The sequence below is a fragment of the Calypte anna genome, chromosome 10, assembly GCF_003957555.1.
Source record: "Calypte anna isolate BGI_N300 chromosome 10, bCalAnn1_v1.p, whole genome shotgun sequence".
Lineage (NCBI taxonomy): Eukaryota > Metazoa > Chordata > Aves > Apodiformes > Trochilidae > Calypte > Calypte anna.
Window position 1 is genome coordinate 4,902,799 of NC_044256.1, and position 14,778 is coordinate 4,917,576.

Sequence of the window (14,778 nt, forward strand, 5' to 3'; positions counted from 1 at the left end):
GACCTTGAATGTGAACAGATTTGTTCATTAACTTTCTTCCAGCTCTCAAGTGATCCCTTTACTTCTCCAACAGTGACCACTTCTACAAAACACCAATACCAACTTTCATAAAACCAAATTATTTGATTCTTTAAAGTTCAGTTCTATTTCTGTCATTAGTTGAAAACAGTGAAGGAAGTATTTTTAGTCACCCACTATTTACAGCGTAAGGAACTAGGACATGAGAATCTTCCTGCCTGTCTCACCCCTTGGAAACTGAGCAAATCAATTTATTGTCCCTTTACTTTCTTCCTCCCCCTCTTTTCTATAATGGGCTTAATAAAATCCTTTGTAAAGTAGACAGTGACTTATTTGCAGAAAGTGCTATGTCAGTGGTAGTCCAGTATTCCACTATCAAGCAATGAATTGAATTGTTCAGTGAGACTTATAAAACATGCCAAAGAACTTAAAAATATGTGTGAAATATTGTTAAAGAAGACATCTCATGGTTTCCCACAAGGCTTTTGTATTTTATTATTTTTTTTTTAAACTTCACTACTGTTCTCTTACAGCAATAACCCCTGTAATACTCCAACAGCAGCTGGGAAGGTAAAAAATTGCCTTCTTGGACTTTCACCTGCAAGGCTCTGTACAGCTGGAAGTTGAACACATGCTGGAACATTTCCTTTAGAATCAAAAGCAGTAGATGTAACACTATCCTATAAAGTTACTTTATTCCTAAACAAGGGTCTTGCAAGTGCCAGAAAAGATAGATTTAAGTCAGTGAGAAAACAGGTGTAGCTCCTAGTGTACATGAAATTAACTACATTCATTCTGAAGCTCTTCAAAATTACTGTTTCTAATTGATTTTAGGATAGTAATCATTTACAGAATGGGGAAACGGGAAGGACACACACATCTGCTAGCTCACAGTAATTTTTAACACACTCCAAGACAGTAAACATACTTCCCCAATGTAAAATACAGCTGTATTCCAGAAACTTTATTCAATTAGAAAAAGTAAACAAAATTTCCTGAGCTTTTAGCAGAGAAAGGTAATTTCTCTTTACCTCAGTCATGCAAAAGAAGAAACTAGAGAGAGTATTATGCAATAACCCTGTGTTTTTCACTGGCTCACATCACAGAGAAAACTATATAAAGCCAAATCACAGGTTTTCCTGATACTTCTTCCTATTTTTGACATTTCACAATACTGTCTAGTTACATTATTTTGAAAATGATTTACTTTGAAAATTATTTATACATTTATCATCGTGTAAGTGATTCAAATTATTTCTAGTAACCTAATCCAAGACACAAATCCTAAATGAGATTCAGATTCAAGGATTTGCACAGTGGTCTGATGGGAGATGTTTTTAAATGAAGACACAGTTCCAATTTATTTAAACATATTTGAAGTCATATATAAAAGTTACCTTGCAAAAGACAACTTAAGTTCATTAACCAAGAGGTGACTTTCTGCCAGCATCTACTTGGAAGGATCAAAAGTTGGCATTCAAACTTTCTTGCAGCTTTTTGGGTTTCAGCATAAAGTTGTTAAAGCATCAAAAAAAATCTGATTTTTATTACAGCTGAATGCTGTTTATACTTAAAAAGCAGGTATAGTGCAGAACTCTGATGCATCAGTTGTGAAGATGTAAAAAGTATTCCACAGTACTTTCTCACCCTTCTGGACATGTACAACTAAAGCCAGACTTCTGTGGCTATACTCTTCAAATTCAAATAGTATTCCCAGTATAATTCCATCAGCTACTGTAAAACTGGACACACTGGGTGCTACCACATCTCCTGAAGAGCTCTCTCAAGGCATCTGTGAGCTATGCATGATCAGAAAGCTTTTATTTCTCACAAGTACCATCTTCAGTAGATGTAGGTAACAGCTTAGCAACCTGAACTTTAATTCACTTTTTATTTTGTGTATCACAGGAAAGAACAATCAGTACAGAGCATACTAGGAATGCATTTTACAAAAGAAGCATGTACCCATTGTATAGAAAACACACTGCTTATAGACTTGAATCTGACTACTAAGGATTTCTTAGAATAGCAGAACAAGACTCACTTTGGCTTGCCATAAATTTCTTTCACACCCTAAGTGTAAATGAATCACTTCAGGACAGCATGATTCACAGTGTCATACACGAGCTCAAGTCTTGTTTGATGCTTACAAATGGCTTACAGTTTGGGAAATTTAATTAAAAAAATGTTATCTATAAGAGAAAATGGAAGTACTCACTGATATCATCTTCATGATAAATGACAGAGTGGAAAGGTAGAGTTTTGTCCTTAATATATCTCTCTGCTGGCTCAATATAAAAGGTCCCACTGTGGGTTTGGATGAATCCTTCAAATTTTCCATCAATAACAGACCCATGGGTAAGACTTCCCTGCTCACCTGTTATGGGAAAAAGTGCATTAGGTTTTTTTATACCTTTCTAAAAGCCTTCAGTCCTGTGCAAACTTCAAACAGGCAATGCTGAAGCATGATACTTGCATAATTATCCAGATTGTCCATCAGTTGCCAACTGTTAAAAACCTCTATGAATTATACAGCAATAAAATTTTGGATAACAGCAGTAAGACATTCTTGCATAAAGTTTGTCTCTGACCTTAAGACTAAGATTATGAAATAGTAAGACAAAATTATCCCAAAATCATAGTTACCAAGTTTGATAGCATCCTAATAAGATGCAAAAGAAGAACTCAAATCCACATTTAAGCTGTCACATATACAGTACATAATCCTATATCTAAGTCCTGCCTTTACAGATCTGTTCACACAACTATAAACTTTAAAAGCTTTTGAAGAAAGATTTCCCATATATTCATGATATCCATTTTTCTCTTCAAGCACAAACCTCTTCAAACTGTAGCAAGGTTTAAATGTGAGATGAAGTGAATCTGTATTTGAAACAGTGGCAATTTGGAAAAGTACAACTATCAAAAGTTTTACCAATTGAAGCTACAATCATTAATAGCAAGTTTTTTAGATAAAATGGATGAAAGATTACTAAAAAAGTGTTCATATACTTCTCCATGAGGAGGGTTCAGATTCACACTATCAAACCAGCAGAACTGTACTCATTCTTATCATTAACCAGTACTAATTTCTGACTAAGAATTATCAAGAATTTTATAAAGTTCATACACAATACTGAAATTTGGAAAAATCAACTTGAAGATTTGCCATACAACTCTTGAGAGAACATGAAGAAGTAGAAATAGGCTTCGTAGAACATTAAGACATTGGTATCAGAACACACATTAATATCCTAAACTTATAAGCCATGTATCTGAAAATTTCAGAGTACTCAAAAGGAAGACTCTTGAGCTGAATGGAAATCAACAACAAACAGCAAAATGGTTTATTTAACTCTTTTTTCATTATATTTATGACAAGTACAAAGTTGGGTTAAATAAGATAATAGAGGATTGAAAGAAAATGTAGCAGATTCATGTGGATTCCTTAATGCCGCCCTTCAGCAATAAGAACCAAAACCTTTTCTGAAATAATTCCACAAAATAAGAAAAAAATGCAACAAAAGACACCTCACACCTTAAAGGCCCTATGACTGACTTAAGCCAACTGCTAACCTGATCTGCCTTGATGCATACATATGGAGTGCTAAGTATATATACATTTCACAGTTCGAAACAGTCACTTCATAATTACGGACACTACTAACACAGATCTTCAGGAAGCAGTTAGATGCCTTTCAGGACCAAACAGAATGTACAAAGAGGGATGGAGTAAATCTTAATCCTTCTGTTTTTCATCTGCTTTTAATTCCTTATTTCTCCTTCCTTTTTAATCAATTTTATATGTTGCACTTACTGAAATCCTGTATATTACCCCTCATGATGGTAGCTCTATATTCCTTTAATTCTTGTAAAATAAGAGCACTACCTGACTTTAATGTAGACAGCTTTTTCCAATTTTTTAAATACATCAGGCTTCTATGAAGACCATATCCATAAACAGAGCTGAACTTCAAGTTGTATGGATATGAAAATTGTTAGGTAAAATATTCATTTGTTAAATGTGATTGTTATGCGAGTACAAAAGCAGATGGAGTTTAAATGCATTTAGATGCACTACTGAAATTTAATAATGAAAATAACCTACTCATAAATATATTAATTTTCTGTGTATACTATTCAAAGAAACTTCAACTTCTCTTGAAAAGAAGTGCACTTCAATCCATTTTAAAGCATTGTACTTACCATAAATTTGTCCAGTGTAAATATGGGAGGTATCATAATCTATTACTTGGTTTGATATTTCTACTTTAAAGTCATCACTAAAAAGAGATGTATCTCTCTTCATTCGAAGGTTGAAGTGTCTGGAGTAAAACAAGATGGCAAATTGGCTTTAGGCTACAATTACAAGAACACTAAGCAAATACTCCTATATTTAAATATTTTCGTGCAAACAACTTGCAGACCCTGTAAAATTTATCTATAGAAAATGTTTACACTGTACAAGAATTAAACCACAGCCTAGAAGGATTTTCTTAAGCAAGATTATTTAGACGCTTTACACACAAGTTCCTAAAATTACATGATTTAAGACAGAAAATATGGTTAGACTTGAATGTATAGATCTAAAATGATGAGTTAGCCTATATACTCATTCCCACTCCTCCAGAAGACACAGGTGTTACTTAATGGAAAAACCAACTATTTTATCACACAGCACCTTGAAGAGATAAGAACAACTATCAGCCCATTTTACTTTTATTGTCAACATTTAATGTAAATGAATGTAGGTGATCTAATTATTGTGAAACTCAAAAAATAAGGCAGGCACTAACAGTAAAAAGCACTTTAAAGTGGTAGAATTACATGCATAACTATGTAAACAACTCTACTCATTGAATGATCTCGTTCAAATTACAAAGCTACATTCTTTGATGCAAATCCTACTGCTCATCTTTATACCAAACACTTCTTGAACAAAACCAAAAGTTTGGTTCATTTAAGTCAAGCAACATAACTCAAGTGTTTGAAAATGCCTGACATTATATGAATTCATACCTGTGACAATCATTAGCTTGCTTCAGAATTTCATTTGGTATTCTCTGAAATTTTGTATAAACACACTGTGCAAATACAGATCAGTGAAGTTGCTGAAACTTCAGTCAGTCCAATTTTACTCTTGATTTTCTTCCTATATTTTTCTCTTTCTGCACAATCATGAAACTGAAGGAACATTATAGTTATGTCACCAATTTGTTACACAAAATGTAACTCTGATAAGTTGATTACTACATCTGTCTCAGTCTTCATCTTAAAAAAATGCAACAAGACTCTCAGGAGACACTGTATACTAATGAGATGACTTGCCATGAGAAAACTCATTTCCATTTGTGCTAACAGAAAAAAACCCAACACAACTGTAAATCACAAAGTTTCATTGTAAATCTAATAACTTTTGAGTTTAGCTGAAGCATATACACAATCCATCTTCAGTCATCACTTGAACATTAAAGAATGTGAGACTATAGTTAAAAATATTTTGTAACAACTGTACATTAAGATACAAAATTCAAGATAAAAGATTCAAGATTCAAGTCATGCTTGCACTTAAAAACTGGTAAGGGCTGTAGTGACTCATGCTGACTATCCCATAAAATAAACAGTATTTCACAATCAAAACTACCTTTATTTATATTGCTGCCACAGTGTTAATAATGCTTCAAAGTGAATATCCTCCTTGGGTGATGTGTTAGAGGTATCTACTACCAGACTATGAAATCATGAGATGGTGAAGATTAAACTTCAGCCATTCCCTGTGATTCTTGGGCTTAGTTCCAAGTCAACCACTGCTCCTACTCTAGTTTCAGTATGGATGTATTTGATGAGGGCTGATTCTCTGTTAAAAAGGAAGGAGCAGTTCACTAAAGATGCGCCTGACTATGGGAGCTGCTGAAGACCACACACCAGGCTATAGTTACCAGCTCCCCACACCCAGAGAGGAAGGCATGTTTTATGATAGGTATCTGGTGTTTATAATATCATGTAGAGACAAGAGTGAGAATTCTTCCTGAAGTCTCTTTACTAGCTCTGTAAAACTGTCTTTTGGCAACATAGAGGATCATAAGGATAAGGAGACAAAATGAATCAGCAATCCATAAAAACACTGTAGGGCAGAATGCTACAAAATTATACCATGCATTTTCAGGGAAGGAAAAAAAAAAAAAAAAAAACAAAAAACAACCAACCAACCAACCAAAAAAACCCAAATCCAGACTTCGAGCCCTCTTGTGAGGCTCTTTTGAGCAGGAGTTAGAAATAAACAGGCAGGAAAAATTAAGACAAGCACTGATAAGAATTTGAAGAACTTCATCCAAGTACGTCAAGAAATTACATTCACTTTCATTGTAATACTCTGCTCCAGGTGTTATACAGATTTGAACTCCATTTTGGTTTGATTTTTCCCTGTGACTGAGTTCTCCAGAGTTACTGAGGACACAGATTCTTCAAGTGCATCTGAACCCAAGTTAAATGACAAAAGAGCCTGGATACTTTAGAAATGCTCTCCTCCCTTCTTTAATACTAGATGGAGAACTCTGCTATAAGAAGTCTGTAATTCTGTCTCTGTAGTGAAGTACTGACTAATCCCCACCAAGGGCACCTATTATGGCTAAAATTACTTTTTCCTGGTGAAAAAAAAGTATTCTGAAATAAAAAACCAAACAAACAAAAACCAAAAAAATCCGAAAAAACACAAACCCAAAATAAAACTGCATAGTACTTTTATCACAGAAGCACAAAAGTGTTACTTAAAAATTATATTTTTCTACTTGCGCTCATGTAAACTTCAAATGAAATTGAGGAGGAATTATTATCTGACACTCAGCTGCAACAGCAGATTCTTGTTTCAAAGCACTATGAGAGACAGTGCAGGGTTTCTCATGTACAGACTGCTGTGCATGTAAGCAGAGGGGGAAAAAAGGATGCTGTCTCAGAACGAAAACAAGTCATTTACCAAGTTTAGACTGAAATAACATCAAGTAGACAGAGGAAGAAGCTCTACGCCTCAGCTGTGAAGCCATCCAGGGTACCCTCTCCTCAGCTGCCACGTCAGCTGCATTCTCATCCTACAAATAAGGCTGAGACTCAGCATTGCCTTTTGGGACTGTCACTGTTGACTATCACCTCATTAGGTTTTTTGGTCAGGTTTGAGTTTTGCCCAGACAGCTTGCAGTACAGGACTGGGCTTTTGGAGGGGCACAGGAAAGCTCAGGAGAGTCTACTGAAGCTGGGAATGGATCTTCTCTGCTTGGAATACCCTTCCATCAACATGATCCTATCTGTCATTTCAAAATGCACTGATGGAAGTTATACATACCAGATGAACTAGTTTCACTAGTTCTAAAATTAAGAAATTAAGAAACTTCTTTCATTTTCCCCTCTATTCTTACTTTCAGCACTGGTACATAACTAACACTACAAATTCTAAGCCATGCTCTGAAATATCTATTTAGTAATAAAATTAGATCTGTTTGTAAGATTAAAGAACTACTTCAAATACAAAGTATCAAAACTGTATTTCACAATAACAATTCTCTGCTTGATTTCTTAATTTAGTTAAACTATTAGATAACCTGATAATCTCAGAGCTATTTTTAAACAGATCTCTTCTTGGTCATTTAAACATGCTTGATGGGAACAGGATTATCTGTCTGGACTTTCCACCCTTTTAATATGGAAAATGAAGTGACAAACCTTCCTCTACTTCTTCCCGACTAAAAAAGGGAAGGAGAAGCAGAGGCAGCTTGGAGGAAGTGGGAAACAAGCATCTATTAGTCTCTGCTTCCAGGAACGAACAACTTTGACTAATCAAACTTTAAACAATGGGAATCATAAAACCCCATATATTACATATAATCTACAGTAAGGAAAGTAAATTCCATTTCTATGCCCATGCAGAGATATCTTAATGTATTACAAATGTCAGTGAAAGTAACTGCACTGAAAAGATGCCTCTTTATACAAGATGTAATGATCAATGCAAACAAATGGCTTTATGACAAAGACTCCATAACATTCAGTTCAACACCCTAACTCCTCAGTAAAACTTCCAAAGACCCCACAAGAATCTATTTCAATATCTCACCCAATATGGAAGTTTTCCTAATATTTACTCTAGATTTCTTCAAACCTAATATTTCACTCCCTTTCTTGAAAGGAATATAAATTAGTTGCTATCCTTCTCAAAATGTGGAAGAGAATTTATCTTGCTTTTCTTTCCTGATCAGTAACTTCATTAATTCTGCCGAGGACAGGAGACTCCAGGGAAGTTCAACAAATTAGTTCAACAAAAGTAGTGTATCACTACTGAATATGGTTTCTAAAACTAGCCACAATGGAAGAAATAACCTTCCAGTAAGCCTTTTGGTAATTATCATTTCTACAGCATGCATTGAGATCCCTGTGCCAGCATCAGTACTGATGTAGACCCAGCCACTCCCTTGCCATGCCACTCACCAGGCAGAGAACTATTTCCAGGAAAATAATGGTTCTTTTATTTACACATTTACTGCCTTGCATAAGACATTTCCCAGCAGCAGCAGTCTTCAGATTAGAATTAAATCAATACCAAATTTTGACCTTGTTTGTTACTGCTTCTGTTTTACAGGTGTGTGGAAACTGATACAGTAATGGGGCAATTCCTTGGTTACTGTATGGTTGGTTGGTTAAAGCCAAGATTTTTTGGTAAAACTGTCTATACTGCTATATAATCCATTTTGACAATTAACTATACCTCATTAATTAATGGCAGTACCCTGAAGATTACCAACAGGTAGATTTTTATTTCACTTTACCTTACCTCAGGGAGACTATGACATTTGCAAGTGTGTAGTACAGCAACTCAGTGATAAATAAAAAAAAAAGTTGAGAGCATCATGCTTAGCTAGGATGCAGTAGTTTCCTATGGGATCCAGTTAGGTCAATTTTTTGCTCTAACCACTGAGCAAGTGAAAAACAAAGCTGTGTGTACATACTGACAGCACTTGGTAAAATGAAGATACAGGTGTACATGTAAGAGTTAAAAATTTATTAATTCATTTCTTTTTAGCATGACTTACCTTCTAAAAATCAGTGATTTTGTCATCATGGAATGTCCAATATATTGGGACACTGATAGCAAGTCTGCAGACTCTTTTCCAAAACTGGCAGAAAGAGCTATTACTAGTGGTATGTAAAATGGCACTTGGTGCTTTCCCTTTTCTGCCTTTCCTCAGTCAAATTGCTCCAACCAACAGCAGGCTGAGCAGGCACAATCACTCAAGTTACTAGAGGAGAACATTTAGACCAAAGAAAAAGGAAAAAAGGAGATAGAGGAGTTACTGCATAGCTGAAAGAAGTGGCTGGGGAAAGGAAACAGAAGGTGATGGGTTGGAAGTGTTATGGAATGTGACTCCAGTATAAAGAGTCCATTTAGGTTCATCCTCCTTTCTTCTCAGTAGGAACCAGACAAATCTTTGCAGCTGTGCCTCCAGGAGCCTCCTCACAAGTCAGGATCTAAAAGATACTACTCTGGTCGAGGTGAAAGTCCTTTATCCTTACTTTTCCCATGTAAGAAGTAAAGGACTCTCTTCTCTCTGAAAAATGGAAAAGGGTCTACATATGGAAGGGCAGAATAATTTGAGCCCTTCTTTCTAACTGCTTCCACAAGAGGCATCCCAAAATCTAAACTCAATTCTCACAGATTGTCAGACTCATTCCAGGCCTAAACTATTTTAAATAGAATACAGCTTGGCAACTTAATGATGAGGGTTTTAAAATACTCACATGCTAAGTCTACAGAACCATTATTTATGTATGTAATTATTTTTGGACACTTTACTAGTAAACACAACATATTTAATTATAATTTAAGTGCTAATTCCCATGGTCCTGCCACATAATACCATCTCCAGATTTATGATCCTTTCTATTGCACAAGAAGGGATCATCCTCTAGGAACTATTCATCCCAAAAACAATCTCTACAGAATTGCAATGCTCAGCAATCCAAGCTAGAATGCTTGCAGCTTAGGTTTGTTTCCCATTAACACCTGTAGGGTTCCACTTGCTTATTCATTCAGAGGTTTCTTTCCTGACCTGCAGAAGTCAGACTTGCTAAGCTTGTTATTCTAGAAGAACACAACTTAGGAAGCAGCTTTCATTCTAAACAATTTCCCACAGATTATTCTTGATATTCATAGCTGTAAACATAAGGTATCTCAGATAACAGAAACCATCTAAGTGGGATTAAAAGTAGCTACATGTTGGCTAATTTACATGCCAAGAAAGTCAATCAAGTATCTCTCTGTCCTGAAAAGTATGGTGTAGAGATTGTAAGAGAAAAATAATTTTTACCCAGGACTGATTTTTTTTTTTTTTTGGTAAAACTTCTCTGGGAAGATAAGTGTAGATTCTGTCACTTGGTATTCTGCTTATCCAAAATAACTTTCCCATTTGTATTTACATCAGGTTGAATATTTACATATGTGCATATCAGATTTAAAAAAAAAAAAAAAGTAGAGATGTACTGGAATAAAATCACAAGGCAAATTTCCCACATGAATTCAAACTAAGAAACTAGTTTAGAAAGAAGCTTTCTTAATGAAACAAGTTAAGAAAGAAATCTGCTAGCTGATAATGAGCACATATGAAGCACATAGCTTGAGTACTTGCATTTAAGTCTACTGCTTTTCATTGCTTGAGAATACAGCTCATGCCTACTCAAGTTTGTTGGCTGAGAAGCAAAGCTTTGAAGCATTAATACTGATTTCAGGAGTATAACTGGGAAACCCAATGTGCCCTCAGGGTTGGGGTTTTTTTCCTGTTGATAACAGTCATGGATACACCATGCAGTTCCCTTATTCTTCTGAATGTATCAGGGTCTCAGAAATTCACAGTTTTGGCATTGGGTAAACAGATATTTCAGAGAACTGTCAGGCAAGTTTTTTAAATACTATCCTCAAAATGAAATCCCTAGAAATGAAGTCAAGAAGTGACTGAGTCAAAACTGGGGATAAAATACAATGTCAGTTTTTAGTGACATCCCAACTTCATTTTCAAAACTACTGACATTGGTATGTTGAGGATTTTTGGGTGCAAAGAGTGGGTGGGGGATGTGGTATGGGTTCAAAAGCTAATTTATAGCAAAAACTTAGCTGGTTAATATTAACCCTGAACTCCGCATCTTTGTATGAGCCTTTAACTGGACTCAAAAGAGACTTGGATTAAATCACACTAAAACACTCATTGTAAATTGGCAGGTAAAAGAACTATGATACATAATAAAGATTGTTTCACAACTTTATATTCCTTCCAATTTGAAGCATTTTAGAAGTAAGCCCATTTTGCACCACTGTTGAAGCAATAACGTCAGCTCACCTAAACTACAGTTTAGAATTCAAGGTATTCATATTTCAGTTTCAGCAATTTTAACTGCCCTATTAAGCTACTGCTTTGGCATTGAACAGAATCTGGTCTGGTTTAACATATTACATCTGCCATTCCCATTGTTATATTTTAGACTACCCAACAACAAAAGTTAAGAAAAAATTTCATTTTTTAACAGGACACTGTGTAGCACTTAATTTGCAGATGAATGTTAAATAAGGCAGGTTTTCTCAGTGATGTTATATACCCATTTGTAGAACTACTGAGTCTAGAGTGAAAAAAGGCAGCTTTGGGTTTAGTTCATTACAGTACTTATTTCTGCTACTAGCCTATGGCTAAACACTCCTTTAACTTGGTGTAGAACTATAATACATAAATATAATTCTTTTTTTTTTTCCCTTTTCAACAAAAGAGTACTATGAAGTAGTTCTTAAATCCAAGAAGTCTACTGAAAAGAACAGGTGTGAGTTGCACAATTATATAATACCTGTTGTCCAGCCATTTTCTGGACAATGAAATTAAGTAGGATAAATGCTTATCTAGTATATAACAGCACTGCCACTAACAAGGGTAGTACTGTATCTTCCCTCTCACCACTTCTGCCTATTTCTGCACCTTTTCTTCTTACAGCAAGTTTACTTATATACTGAATTGAACAAGGAATTAATCTGGCTGAAAAATAACAAGCCAAATCTCTTGGTTGCCTGGCCACACAACCAAGAGGTGATTCCTCTGGCACAGATGGAAAAATTAAGTTTACAAAGCTGAAACTGGTACCAGAGACTGCTACAGCATAAGAACTGTTGTGGTCCAGTTAGCTTCATTTGCTATTTCCAGCAGTGAATGGCTGGAAATACATTAGAGAATATTTTCCATTGTTTCCAGGCTACAGAAGACAGCCATTTCATCAGAAGCCAACTCAAACCAGAAGATTATGATGTTGGTCCTCATAAGCAGCAGCTGCTTAGTATCTCTATTAAGTGAAGCAGTGCAGGATGAACAGGTGTTTGCTGAAAACACACTACATCTGGTCAAAGTCTTTACTATTTGGTGTAAGCCCACTCGAAAAATCAGATTTTTTCAGAATCTCAAATCTCATGTTGACTGAATACCTTTTAAGTTTCATCAATTAAAATTAAATCAAACAGCACTTTAACAGTCTTTGGGTTAAATCTAAGTGGTTTTAGTATTTTGCAGGAGCTTGCTTTCCTACCTTAGTGCAAATTAATTAAATATTTGATAGAAAGGTTTTAATGTTGTCCTTCTCAGTGATGATACAGATCATTTTATTACTCATAACTAGCTGAGACTACAAAAAGCCTATTTGTACATTTTCCAAACTGCTATACACCTTCAAAGCTACTAAATAGACCATATGAAGTAAACCAAATTAATTTGATCCTTCCTAATTTATATTTATAGAAAAATGAAAATATTTTCTAAAAGCACATTCAGGTACAATTTCTGAATTAAACTTACAGCCTGTCAAGTACTCTCCCTTCGACAGCAAGAGTTAGATGTGTCCCAAGAAACAACCCAAATCTTAAATTACATACTTGTTTGACTTTATAGTGAGTTTCCATTCAGCATCCTCATTTAATGATGCATTTGTGCCTCGGAGCATAGGGATTTAGGATCAATTCCACATATAAACAGCAACACTTGCCTTCATGAGTAATAGTAGCTGTTATCAAAATTGTTATGGATTGGTTTGGGTAAGGTCTGGTGTGACTAAGATCCATGAAGTAAGAGAGGAAATCTTTTTCAGACCTCATCATTTTAAGTAAATATTTTTACATGATAAGGATTTTCTGCCCAGCCTATTAACACAGATAGAAAGCACAGGCTAAGGTAAGAGCTTCCTTATACAGCAGAGTATTATGGGATCTTTAACAACGAGATCAACCTGCTCAAGTGGACTGAAATGTGGACTGATCCCAGGGTCTCATTCTCCCTCCATCATTCCCCTTCAAGTCCTACTTTTTTTTTTTTTTTTCCAAATAATTTTCAGCTGGATCAGTTCCCAGATCCTGCTCCCCGTATGTTTTTTAAGGCTGCTAATGCTAAGAATATAGAGGGAATGCAGTCAGGCCTGTTCCTCTCTGCAGTAGTATACACTTTGGCAAGCCTAAATTAAGCATCACCCCGCAGCTTAAAATTGGCAGCATTTTACTGAAACCAAACTTCACTGTCTTGCAACTTTCTTGAAGATTTAATTTAAAACACTGGAGAGGTCTGTAATATAATCAAACATTCTACTCTGCAATCTTGTTTATTAAAAGACTACAGATTGCCTGTGAAGCTATAGCAGCAATATGACTCTTCCTTAAATAATAACATTTCCTGGACTAAAAATCACACCTAAAAATGTGGTTTTGAGGACAGGACTTAGAATTCTGTATTTGGGTTGCAGTTCTAATGCTAACCTTCTGGAAGCATGTAATGAAATTCAGTCCTTACACCATCCACCTCCACCAGCAACACTTCATTCCCTGAAGAAATTACAAACTGGCACAGAAGCAGAACACTTACTCATAAAACAACATTCCAAACACAGATTCAGAGGACCTGGTTTTACCTTTGCTCTGTCAAGCTCCTTATGTTTCTACATATGGCTATCAATTTCTAACTACTTAAATTATAATTGAAATAATTAGAAAAGCCACAGCATTACATATTCCTAAAAAAAAGAACTGCAGTGGTGCTGCAAAGGAGGGAGTCAAAGAAACAAAAATACAGACACAAATATTGTAACTTTCTTCCTGTTTCTTGGTGATACAAAAATTGGGTGATTTTAAAGAAGAAAGAGATCTTCCTGACTAAGACCTACAAATTATACTTCAGTTGCTCACACTGAATACCAAACATTTTTACTGGATCTTACAATCAAATGTTAAATTCAGGGCAAAGCAAGTCTTGTAACAGCAATTATCCTTTTCACATGTCAAATAATTGCTGAAGTCTATAATAGCACTGAAAGCAGATGACCCCATTACACACAAAAAGGGAACACTTTTTGGGGGTCTATTTTGCAGTTTCAAATGCAATTTGTAATTTCACTTTTTCCTCACATCTCCTCAGAAAGTTTGGCAAAATTTTTGTAAAACAAACATGCCAAAACTTCATTATAAACTCAGAATCAACTACCATTGTGTTCCAAGTATTATCCCACTGTTTAAGATTTGGAAAGCATTAAGTTACCACCAGAACTTTGAACAATCAGTGATTATAAGCAACAATTTCACACTTAACACTGGGTATCAGAGGAAATACTTCATAAAAAGTCTAAGGACTAAAATTTTACTTTATTCTAGCTAACATTAGCCTGATGACTGTACTTCACTATTTAGATTTTGCTATATAATTAAAAACACAT

At 35.2% G+C, this 14,778-nt stretch overlaps 1 protein-coding gene across 3 annotated transcripts in view; it reads right to left on the minus strand.

The window, feature by feature from the left end:
• Nucleotides 1-14,778, minus strand: part of ADAM10 (ADAM metallopeptidase domain 10) — a 45,553-nt gene that overhangs the window by 19,237 nt on the left and 11,538 nt on the right. For all 3 annotated transcript variants that reach the window (XM_030456947.1, XM_030456949.1, XM_030456950.1), the window contains exons 3-4: nt 4,225-4,343; nt 2,237-2,395 (exon numbers count right to left, since the gene is read on the minus strand). In XM_030456947.1, the coding sequence (XP_030312807.1) occupies nt 2,237-2,395; nt 4,225-4,343 (278 nt within the window). The remainder of the gene's footprint in view (nt 1-2,236; nt 2,396-4,224; nt 4,344-14,778) is intronic.